Genomic DNA, 11,837 nt, shown 5'->3' with positions numbered 1-11,837 from the left:
ATAAATACTAGGCCCGCAATTACATGAATGAGAGGTAGGCTTGTGGATGCGTAAATAATAGTGCCGGCATCGATGCATAATCGGAGAAAAAGGAGAAATGACATGACAAAACATGCAGTTGTTCACCAGTCATAAAGGACTATTGGCTCATTTTGCACCTATTTCTTCTTCTTCTCCTGCGTGGAGTTGAACCAAGCGTCCAGCAGCTTCTTGCTGTAGTAGATCTGCCAGGCGTGCACCTGGACGGCGATCACCATCACTAAGTACATCACCGTCACCGCCGAGTAGCCAAAGATGAACCGGTAGGCTTTGCCGTGGCGGTACAGCTGCTGGGCGACTGGGAACATCTCCATAGAGCCGTAGATGAGCGGAGCCATGGAGAACAGGCCGGAGCTGATCATGGAGATCACCAGGTAGCTGATGTTGTTCCTGGGCAGGGATAGGCTACTGAAGAGCAACGGGAAGAGACTCAGCAGGTACGGGTACTCCCACTGGTACGGTGTGGCGACCGTGTCATGTGACACCAGGTTGAGGTGGCTGACGGTCACCTGGGCAGCCACCAGGAGCCAGATGAGGAGGTGTACGAAGTTCAGTTTCCGCACCTCCGACTTTAGACTGGCGCTGGAACAAGAAACGGTACAGGGTGTTGAGAGAGATGCTGTTCAGACTGACATAGGAGAGAGACACAGGAAGAGAGGGAGATAGAAAGAGGGGAGAGACAAATGGAGGAGAGAAGACAGACCAAGAACATAGAAAGAAACCGAGGTTGACAGATGGGAGAAAGAGAAACAGATAGAAAGAGAAACAGTCAGTCGGTCACTTTAACAGACCGACTAACATACAGACAGATAGGTGACAGGTGACAGGCAGACAGACGGACAACCTTGTTTACCTCATCTGGTAGTGTGAGCCCACCTTCTCTCTGTGTTTGAAATCACTCCCATCAGTGCCAGCAGATCGAGGGCCCACACGAGATGTCATGTTGTAAACAACCTGGTCAGACATACACAAATAATCATACAATATCAGCATGCATTTTAGAGTCAAGCTAATGTAGTCTATTTTTACCCTGTATTACATTAATCACACATCTGTATTACTCTCAGGTAGTAATCATTTGATTAGAATAATGAATAAACTTCACATTAGTTGGAACTGTGTTAATTTAAGGAGTTTAACATGTGAGTTACAACACATGGTCACCTCTGAAAGTGAGTACAGTTTGTAACATGATCCTAGGAGGACACAGGAAGCCCCCGTGTCCGAGGGGGGTGCAAAGCTCAGTCGATACATTGACCATTCTTTGTATGCAAATTTGTTTGTAATGTGATTCCTGGCTTGAAACCAGTTTAAAAGCTGCGGCCCCTCTAAGATAATTAAGTATTGCCGAAGTTCTGACCCCATGTAATAGGCATGCTCAATACATTGTTAATTCGACCGTTTTTGCCTCCTTGAGGTTCTGTTCCACACGAAGTTTATGCATTTGAAATACACTGCACTAATATATATATATATATATATATACCTAGCCAGCTACTGTAGCTGATCGATTAGACAGGACTAGGGGATGGCTTTCCTTTTGGTCGTAACTATTTCTACGGCGGCCGTAATTTTAGCCATCCATCTCTTATATTTGGGTAATGGTTATGGTTAGGGATAGGGTTCAAGCTGGTTAGGTTTTGAAAGCAAAATTCCCCCAAAACAAAATTCAGCGCAATAACAATAGCGGGTTAATCTATATCTTACTGCTGAGATTGTGAGGCGATAGATAAGGCGCCGTAAGCATAGCAGGCACGTCTGTTCTCACCACCGCCGTAAGAATAGACTGGGCCATTTCATTTGTGCTCGATAGCTACGCCAGATGTCACTGATAGCCAGCTGACTGGCAGCTATAGCTAGGCTACCTACTTCTACTTATTCTCCCGGCTAACTACACGGCCATAAGCAGTTTGCCTTCAATCATAGTTCTGTATTGAAATTCTCGATTTGTATTTAAGATGCCTATTTAAATAATACACTTACCACTTACTTTTCTGAATGATCAAGCAAGCAGAAGGGACCGCTAGATGAGCACAGCCGAGTGGGAGTAGAGAGAGAGAGCAGAGCAAGTGCATGACATCACACGCGCAGGCGCAGAACACATTTGGGGACCTCCTCCAGTCCCGCCTCCTCCCCATCCTAGCAGCACCTTTCTACCCAGCATCACATTCACGCCCAGCCCCCAAGCCCCCAGGAATCGAAATCGATGGTTACGTATTGTAACCCTAGTTCTATGAGTGGAGCGGAGCCCCACAGGGCTAGCTCCTATTGGCTAGCGAAACCCAGCTAGCTACATTGACTGAAGAAAAAAACATACACGCACCTGTGTCCAACCAGGTCCGGTGCACCACTGTATAAGCGGGCTACGCCCGCACATCTGCTCCTAACCGAAATTTTCAGCGAGCAGACTGCGGGGTCAGCAAGTCTGTTCCCTGTGGGGCTCCGCTCCACTCATAGAACTAGGGTTACAATACGTAACCATCGTTCTATTTCGTGGAGCTCCGCCCCACAGGGCTAGCTCCTATTGGCATAAGCGGAGCTACACGACCGCACCATACACTCTTGCTGGCCCCAGTAAGGGAAACCAGTCAGGACACAAGCCAGGGCTCCAAGGCGAGACCATACTAACAGTTGATCCGACCCAAGCACTGGCCCCACCCCGCCACACTCAGTCTATCACAGCCGAGGGCAAGGAGAGGCACGTGGGGCGAGAGCTGGACCAAAGCGGTTACTCCGTAACAAGCCCGTCCCAGCCTCACACATAAACAGGAGCGGAACGTCACTAGACGGGCCCGCTCCTACCTTAGCCGAACCGGTGAGACCTGAGTGAGTCACGTCTGCTTTCCTAGCAGGAAAAGACCCCGCGGCTCAAACCGGTTCTCCAGTAGCGGCGAGACCTGCCGTGGTCAATTCTGACTCTTTCACAGAAGACCCGGCGACTCGAGCCGAACACCTACATGAAAAAATCCTGTCTAACGCTGGCTCGCACCGGCGGCTGTGTTTAGCACAGATGACGCCACAGAGACAGAGGACATGGATAAAAGGTAATAACGGACAAAAGGAGACGGGGATGACCAAGTCGCCGCCGCACAGATGTCCTCCACTGACACACCATTGAACAGGGCAACTGACGTGGCCACACCCCTTGTGGAGTGTGCCCGAACAGCACCAGGCAGAGGACGACCCGCAGTCACGTAAGACTGGGCGATGCCCTCACAGATCCAATGGGAGAGACGCTGTTTCGACAACGGAGAACCCACCTTCCCTGGGCCGTGGCAAACCAACAACTGGGGGGTGGTGCGGACCGCAGCCGTGCGCTGGACGTAACACGTCAACGCACGCACAGGACACAACAAATGCAGGCGGGCCTCTTCCTCGCTCGCATGAGGTGGAGGATAGAAGGCTCCCAGCTCCAAATCCCGTGCCCTATAGGCGCCCCGGACCACCTTCGGAACGAAAGATGGATCCGTGCGCAACACAGCTTTGCTCCCATCACCCGTGATGAGAAAAACTGTCAACGCCCTCAGATCACTGACCCGCTTGCCCGACGTAAGAGCAAGGAGCAGCGCGGTCTTAATCGATAGCCACTTGAGAGATATCCGCTCCATTGGTTCGAACGGCGCTTTACATAGCGCATCCAGAACCAAGAGCAAATCCCAAGGCGGCGCCGCAGCCTTACGCACAGGGCGAAGACGGCGCGTGCCGGCCAGGAAGCGTTTAACCAGGGGATGCCCGAAAACCGTAGTTTTGGCGAACCCCTCATGGCATGCGGAAATAGCACACGCATACACCTTGATAGTGGATGCTGCCAAACCGCCACCATGATCCAACAGGTGCTGAAGGAATTCCAAAATCGCCTCGACCGAGCATGACTCGGGAGCGAAGTCCCTTTCCTCACACCAACGCGCAAAAGCAGCCCATTTGCCAGAGTAAACCAAGGCAGTGGAAGCCGCGCGCGCGCTCTGAATTGTACAGATCACGGCCGGAGAGAGTCCCCTATCAGACAATCTCCGCCGTTCAAGAGCCAGGCCACCAGCGGCCGTCCCAAGACTGGAGGTGCGCAAATTGAGCCCTCCGCCTGGGACAGAGCGTTCGGCCAATGAGGGATGTGCCACGGTTCTACAGTAGTCATGGCCATCACTTCTGCATACCATCTCGCCCAGTGGCGGTCCGGCGCTATCAGTATCACTGATGCACCCTCTGACCGCACCCTGGCCAACAATGGTAAAATCAGCCCCATCGGCGGGAAAGCATACAGCAGCGCCCCCGGCCAGGGGGCATGCGCGAACGCATCCACGCCCAGCGGAGGCTGGTCCTGCTGTCTCAGAGAGAACCAGAGGGGACACTTCGCGTTCTCTCTCGAAGCAAAGAGATCCACCCCTGCTCTGCCGAACCGGGTCCAGAGCTGAGCCACTATCTGAGGATGTAGGCTCCACTCGCCCGGGTGAGGCCCGCCCCGAGACATCAGGTCCGCCCCGACGTTCAGACGGCCGGCAATGTGCCGCGCTGTCAGTGACCGGAGATTGACATGAGCCCATCGCCACAGCGTTACCGCCAGACGGTGAAGCGCTGGCGAGCGGACTCCCCCTTGTCGGTTGATGTAAGCTACTGTGGTCTGGTTGTCTGACCGCACCAGCACATCGCGCCCCTGTACCAGGTGTACAAAAATGGCGCAATGCCAGTAGCACCGTCTCCAACTCCAGGAGGTTGATGTGGCGCCGTTCTCCGACGGCCCACAAACCACCTACGGCCTGGGACAGACATGTACCACCCCAGCCGCTTAGAGACGCGTCTGTGAAGACAGCGACGTGAGCCGACACCCTGCCTATTGGAACACCGTGCGCTATTACGCGCCGGTCCCTCCAATAGTCGAGGTCTGCTGACAACGACCCCGGCATCCGCACAAGGCGCCGTCTGTGCCTCACAGGGTCCAGACGAAGCCGCGCGAACCATCTCTGCACGCACCTCATGTGAAGAAGGCCCAGTGACACTACCACATGGGCGGCTGCCATGAGACCCAGAAGGCGCATGATCGACAGAACCGCGATCTTTCGAGAAGGACGGCAAACACTGAGACTCTTCTCCAGTGTTTCCCTCCTTGAATCGGATAGCCGTGCTCTCATGGCGCTCGTGTCCAGATTGATACCTAGGTAAACAATCTGACGGGCCGGCCACAGAGCACTCTCCTCCCAGTTGATTGCAAACCCCAGGTCGGTGAGATGCCGCACCACCGTGGCGGTATGCATCAGAGCCAACAAAGGCGACGGAGCCAGTACCAGCAGGTCGTCCAGGTACGCCAGGATCCTGATGCCCTGCCGGCGCAGTGGCCTCAACGCCGCCTCCACACAATTGGAGAAGGTTCTGGGGGCGAGCGCATATCCAAACGGGAGTCTGGTATATTCGTACGCCACACCCAGGTAGGCGAAACGCAAAAACTTCCGATGCCGATGAGCTATCGGTATGTGGAAGTAAGCGTCCTTGAGGTCTATGCTGGTGCAAAAATCGCCGGGAAGGAATGCCTCCAGCATTTGTCGCACCGTAAGCATATGGAACTTCAGATTCGCCACCGTTTTGTTGAAAAGGCGGAGGTCCAAAATTGGCCTCACGCCCCCCGTCTTCTTTGGCACGAGGAAGCAGCGGGAATAAAATCCCTCGTCCCTCTGGCCTGACGGGACCACAGTTACCGCTCCCTTCAGAGGTGGTGTCCCACGTCGCTGTAGCGGGAGCCGCACACACAGAAACGATCCGGCGGATCAATCGGCGCCGGCAGGGGGTCATCTGAGGACGCCGCCAGCTCCGCTTGGGTCCGCTGAGTAGACATCTTCTTATCTTCTCCAGTAGCAATGCGAGCTGAAAATTTCGAAGGAGCAGATGTGCGGGCGTAGCCCGCTTATACAGTGGTGCACCGGACCTGGTTGGACACAGGTGCGTGTATGTTTTTTTCTTCAGTCAATGTAGCTAGCTGGGTTTCGCTAGCCAATAGGAGCTAGCCCTGTGGGGCGGAGCTCCACGAAATAGAACTAAAGTGAAGGCCTATTGAACCGCGCCATCTTGGCTAGATTTGTAGTCACTTGGCTATTTCCGGTTACTTTTGACTTGCGCAGTTGAGCTTCTCTGGCCGACGCGCGTCCACGAAAAAGTTCACATTTCTCTGAAATGTAGACGCGCGTTCCCGGCTCTCCCCGCTTTGATTTAGCAATGAAAACCGGCTTGCATATTAACCTGTTTTTGTCAAATATATCAATTGGAGAAATTATTTTTTGATCCTGGCATCTTAGTTTTAACAAGTTAAATATAATTGAACATGTTTTGTTTGCTAGTAGATGGTATTCATTCCGTTCGCGATAACGTTATTGCAGCCAGGCTAAATTCCTCCAGGGAGCCAGTGACAGGCGAGTTGAAGAGCTTCACTCCCCGCCAGCAGGAGCTCTGGCCGCGGCTACCGCATCTCGGAAAACCCGCTGAGTTCGTGGCTGCTATTTCACACTCGCCCTTGATCAATCCCAATACCGATCCATGGTAACAATGAATCAATCGTTCAGATCAGATCGGCAGTGCTGCATGCATGTTACAACATCATTGTTAGCTTTATTAACATAACCATAGCCTACATTTATCTCTCTAACGTTAGGCTATCCATCTTACACCAGTCGGCCATTCGATAGCTGGAAGCGGTCAACGCCAACGTTGACTGAAAACACCCAAACTCAGTGTATCGTTTCATCTTCATGCTACACATCAACTCCTTTACATTGTATGTGAATAAATTCCTGTTATTCTAAAAATATTCCATTTCTGTCCATTCCTGGAAAAGGCTAATAATTGCTGTCAAATGATCACTCCAGTTTATCACCGTATCCCACTACCATTTCAACTATGCACAGGAGGTTGTCTTGTGGTCATTTTCATTAAAAAATGTGAACTTTTTCGTGGACGCGCGTCGGCCAGAAAAGCACAACTGCGCAAGTCAAAAGTAACCGGAAATAGTCAAATGACTACAAATTTTGCCAAGATGGCGCGGTTCAATAGGGCTTCATTGTTGATAGCGGCCAGTGAATGGAGTGGCTGTATCCAGTTTATATAATACATCCATGCGCCCAGCCCCCTCGAGCAGTATATTCATTGACCAACTTGTCAAGGTTACTTATGATCATATATAATGGTTCAGATCAAAACGTTGCCAAAAATAGCACTTTTGAGAAAGTCTGATAATTGCTCTACCACTGTTTTGGTCATACAATGGATGTGGGTGGGCATCTTGAAAAATCTTTCAAAAACATTCGATTCAAACTCTCGATTTCAAAGACAAGAAACATGGTGGGTAGGGGTATTTGGGGGTGGGTAGGGGTATTTGGGGGTGGGTAGGGGTATTTGGGGATGGGTAGGGGGTATTTGGGGGTGTGTAGGGGGTATTTGGGGGTGGGTAGGGGGTATTTGGGGGTGGGTAGGGGGTATTTGGGGGTGGGTAGGGGTATTTGGGGGTGAGTAGGGGTATTTGGGGGTGGGTAGGGGTATTACCTGGGTCTTAGGGGCTGTGGAGGGCTGGGCTGGTCCAGGGAGAGCTTGCGGAGGTCCAGGCTGAGGGAACGAGGTTTGACCTGGGGCACCGGGCTGGAGAACTGACCCCTCCTGAACCACAACACATAACCAAGCATGTCCCTGCACACACACACACACAGGTTAAAGAGAGAATGTGTGTCTGTGAGTGTGTGTGTGTGTGTGTGTGTGTGTGCAGGGCTGAGTGACGGCTGGGGGAGGCGTGCAGCGGAGGCGGGGCCTAGGCGGGCGCGGTCCCTGGCGCGGCGTGCCAACAGCGAGGACAGCATCGAGGTGCTCAGCATCACCGACTCCATCCTCCCCGAAGACCTCGCCGCCATCACCGAGGAGACCGAGGACACGCCGGGAACCCTGGGAGACGCAGTCCAGGAGAACGGGCCCGCCCAGCAGCACAGAACTCTGTGTAGCGTGGTCCGGGAGGGAACACCAGACTCCGACACGCCCCCTCCACAGCAGGGAAAGCTGGGTAATCTATAACATCATGCTCTGTCATGGCGGCGTAGAGAGAGGGAGAGGCCGCTTGTTTGTCTGTCCTCCCAGGGGGATTTCAGGACTGCAAAATGGCGGCCCTCTCCGGTTCTCTATGAAGATGGTTATTATAATCTGTATATTATGTTGTAATGGCAGTTATTAACGAGTTATAACGAGTGTATAGCCGTGTAGTGAGTATAGACAAGTGTGTTCTGTCCCTCCAGTCCAGCAGGCTGAGGCTGGTTGCCGTACCAAAGTTGAGGTCAGAGGTCAGTGCGCTGCCCCTGACCGCCGTCTGACCCTGGCTCCGCCCCCGGAGCTCCTCCCACTCAGCACTCTGGCGGGCTGGCTGCACTCCGGCGAAGACGTGGCGTCCGACCGCTCCACCTCCCCCTGCTGCTCAGACCCTCCCTCTCTCGCCGCCGGGCGCCACGGCAACGCATGCCAGCGCGGCAGGAAGAAGGCAGGGTTCCAAGCCCTCAGGTTCCTCCGCCAGAACTCATTCTCCCAGCATGCCGTGTTCTGCCTGCTGAGCGGACGGCCGCTGCTGGTGGTTGGTGGAGACGAACGTTCCATCAGGAGGGTGGTCGCTGCCCTCGCCCTCTACTTGCCTGCCCCTGGTCGCTATGGCGACGCTGCGCAGCCCTGTCTAACCACGCCCCTCCAGTTGACTGACCTGCTGACCTGGAGGCTAATTGGTCTAGTCAGGTAAGATGACCTTGTCATGTCAAATAGTCAGGTCAGATAGTCAGGTCAGATAATCAGGTCAGATAGTCAGGTCAGATAGTCAAGTCAGATAGTCAAGTCAGATAGTCAAGTCAGATAGTCAAGTCAGATAGTCAGGTCAGATAGTCAAGTCAGATAGTCAGGTCAGATAATCAGGTCAGATAGTCAGGTCAGATAGTCAAGTAAGATAGTCAAGTCAGATAGTCAAGTCAGATAGTCAGGTCAGATAGTCAAGTCAGATAGTCAGGTCAGATAGTCAAGTCAGATAATCAGGTCAGATAGTCGTGATAATAGTAGTGACGTAATAATCTTAGATATCAAACATGTTTGATATTACCGGGGCCTCCCTGATGGGGCTGCGAGCCATGGAGAGATGAATGGGGGATAAATCCTGTAGAGTGAGCCTTACATAAGAGGGTTAGGGTTAGGGTTAGGGTTAGGGTTAGGGTTAGGGTTAGAGCCATGGAGAGATGAATGGGGGATAAATCCTGTAGAGTGAGCCTTACATAAGAGGGTTAGGGTTAGGGTTAGGGTTAGGGTTAGGGTTAGGGTTAGGGTTAGAGCCATGGAGAGATGAATGGGGGATAAATCCTGTAGAGTGAGCCTTACATAAGACCACCTAGTCAGGTCAGATAGTCAGGTCAGATAGTCAAGTCAGATAATCAGGTGAGGGTTAGGGTTAGATGGGATAAATCCTGTAGAGTGAGCCTTACATAAGACCACCTAGTCAGGTCAGATAGTCAGTTCAGATTAAAAAGTAGTTCCACTTCAAAGTAGTGACCTCATCTGTCTTTCTCCCATTAGGCCTCCTGGCACTACATCTCCCAGCATGCACCACTCCCTGGCGCGCTACGTGGCGGTTCTGGACCTGGACCAGAGGACGCTGCGCTGCCCGCCATACTCAGGCTCTCTTATTGGCCGGCTGGCCGATCCCCGCTCCCTGATTGGCCGAGGCAACACCTACCTGCTGCACTTGGAGAGCTGTCTGACAGAGCTAGCCAATAGGGCGCTGGTCTACACCTTCAGCCACGCCCTCCACCTTCCCAGCAGCCCCAACGAGGACCAGACGCAGCTGTCGACACGGCGCAGGGACTTCCTGTTGGGGAGGCGAGGCTGCAGCAGTCAGGATGACCTGAGAGTGATGCACTTCCTGTCTGACCTCATCAAACAGCACCACACAGGAAGTGGCCCTCTGGTGCTGGGCTTCTCCTGTGGCCCTGCCCCCCTGCATAGAAACACAGCCGGGTAGAACTGCAGTACTGATAGAGTACTAGTACTGTCTACAGCCTCACTGGAGTACTGATAGAGTACTAACACAGTTTACAGCCTCACTGGAGTACTGATAGAGTACTAGTACTGTCTACAGCCTCACTGGAGTACTGATAGAGTACTAACACTGTCTACAGCCTCACTGGAGTACTGATAGAGTACTAACACTGTCTACAGCCTCACTGGAGTACTGATAGAGTACTAACACAGTCTACAGCCTCACTGGAGTACTGATAGAGTACTAGTACTGTCTACAGCCTCACTGGAGTACTGATAGAGTACTAACACTGTCTACAGCCTCACTGGAGTACTGATAGAGTACTAACACAGTCTACAGCCTCACTGGAGTACTGATAGAGTACTAACACAGTCTACAGCCTCACTGGAGTACTGATAGAGTACTAGTACTGTCTACAGCCTCACTGGAGTACTGATAGAGTACTAACAGAGTCTACAGCCTCACTGGAGTACTGATAGAGTACTAACAGAGTCTACAGCCTCACTGGAGTACTGATAGAGTACTGGGACCCTGTAGGGAGGTGTTCATGAATATTTTAGTCACTTAGCAGATGCTTTTATATAAAATGACTTACAGTGAGTGTATTTGTCAGAGTAAGTGAACCTGAACTGAGAGGTGTCATACAGACCTGTCATGTCCACAACCAGAGCTACACTCTACAGACACTGTGAAGATTGTGTGTGTTTGTGTGTGTGTGTGTGAACTCGATTCTAGAGGTGTACTATGCTGTGCGAGCCTGTTAATAACATGATAATATAGTACTGTATACAGTACCACAACCTGTTAATAACATGATCATATAGTACTGTATACAGTACCACAACCTGTTAATAACATGATAATATAGTACTGTATACAGTACCACAACCTGTTAATAACATGATCATATAGTACAGTATACAGTACCACAACCTGTTAATAACATGATCATATAGTACTGTATACAGTACCACAACCTGTTAATAACATGATCATATAGTACTGTATACAGTACCACAACCTGTTAATAACATGATCATATAGTACTGTATACAGTACCACAACCTGTTAATAACATGATAATATAGTACAGTATACAGTACCACAACCTGTTAATAACATGATCATATAGTACAGTATACAGTACCACAACCTGTTAATAACATGATCATATAGTACAGTATACAGTACCACAACCTGTTAATAACATGATAATATAGTACTGTTTACAGTACCACAACCTGTTAATAACATGATAATATAGTACAGTATACAGTACCACAACCTGTTAATAACATGATAATATAGTACTGTATACAGTACCACAACCTGTTAATAACATGATCATATAGTACAGTATACAGTACCACAACCTGTTAATAACATGATAATATAGTACTGTATACAGTACCACAACCTGTTAATAACATGATAATATAGTACTGTATACAGTACCACAACCTGTTAATAACATGATCATATAGTACTGTATACAGTACCACAACCTGTTAATAACATGATCATATAGTACAGTATACAGTACCACAACCTGTTAATAACATGATCATATAGTACTGTATACAGTACCACAACCTGTTAATAACATGATAATATAGTACTGTATACAGTACCACAACCTGTTAATAACATGATAATATAGTACAGTATACAGTACCACAACCTGTTAATAACATGATAATATAGTACAGTATACAGTACCACAATCTGTTTATAACATGATAATATAGTACTCTATACAGTACCACAACCTGTTAAT

General features: G+C 50.5%; 2 protein-coding genes across 2 annotated transcripts; one reads left to right on the top strand and one right to left on the bottom strand.

The window, feature by feature from the left end:
- Positions 1 to 16: 16 nt before the first annotated feature.
- Positions 17 to 2,079, bottom strand: jagn1a (jagunal homolog 1a). The gene is made up of 3 exons (XM_084451787.1): positions 2,023 to 2,079; positions 893 to 993; positions 17 to 621 (listed from the first exon to the last, which is right to left on the bottom strand). Exons 2-3 carry the CDS (start codon positions 979 to 981, stop codon positions 159 to 161), a joined length of 552 nt encoding a protein of 183 aa, XP_084307913.1. The 5' UTR covers positions 982 to 993; positions 2,023 to 2,079; the 3' UTR covers positions 17 to 158.
- Positions 2,080 to 7,353: 5,274 nt separating this feature from the next.
- On the top strand, positions 7,354 to 10,042 carry LOC311320380 (guanine nucleotide exchange protein smcr8a-like; the record flags this gene model as incomplete). Its single annotated transcript, XM_084452111.1, has 4 exons — positions 7,354 to 7,360; positions 7,775 to 8,062; positions 8,292 to 8,775; positions 9,598 to 10,042. The coding sequence occupies 4 exons, from the start codon at positions 7,354 to 7,356 to the stop codon at positions 10,040 to 10,042; spliced, it is 1,224 nt and encodes a 407-aa protein (XP_084308237.1).
- Between the last annotated feature and the right edge of the window lie 1,795 nt (positions 10,043 to 11,837).

The sequence above is a fragment of the Borostomias antarcticus genome, assembly GCF_949987555.1.
Source record: "Borostomias antarcticus genome assembly, chromosome: 17".
NCBI classification, from domain to species: Eukaryota; Metazoa; Chordata; class Actinopteri; order Stomiiformes; family Stomiidae; genus Borostomias; species Borostomias antarcticus.
The sequence above is the reverse complement of the archived record's forward strand: the minus strand, read 5'-3'. Positions and strand labels throughout refer to the sequence as shown.

Bases quoted from the DNA above. Each gene is read 5' to 3' on its own strand.
- jagn1a (XM_084451787.1), bottom strand. From the start codon at position 981: ATGACATCTCGTGTGGGCCCTCGATCTGCTGGCACTGATGGGAGTGAT. The intron at 622-892 runs GTAAACAAGGTT...TTCTTGTTCCAG, and splicing joins GGCTCACACTACCAGATGAG to CGCCAGTCTAAAGTCGGAGG.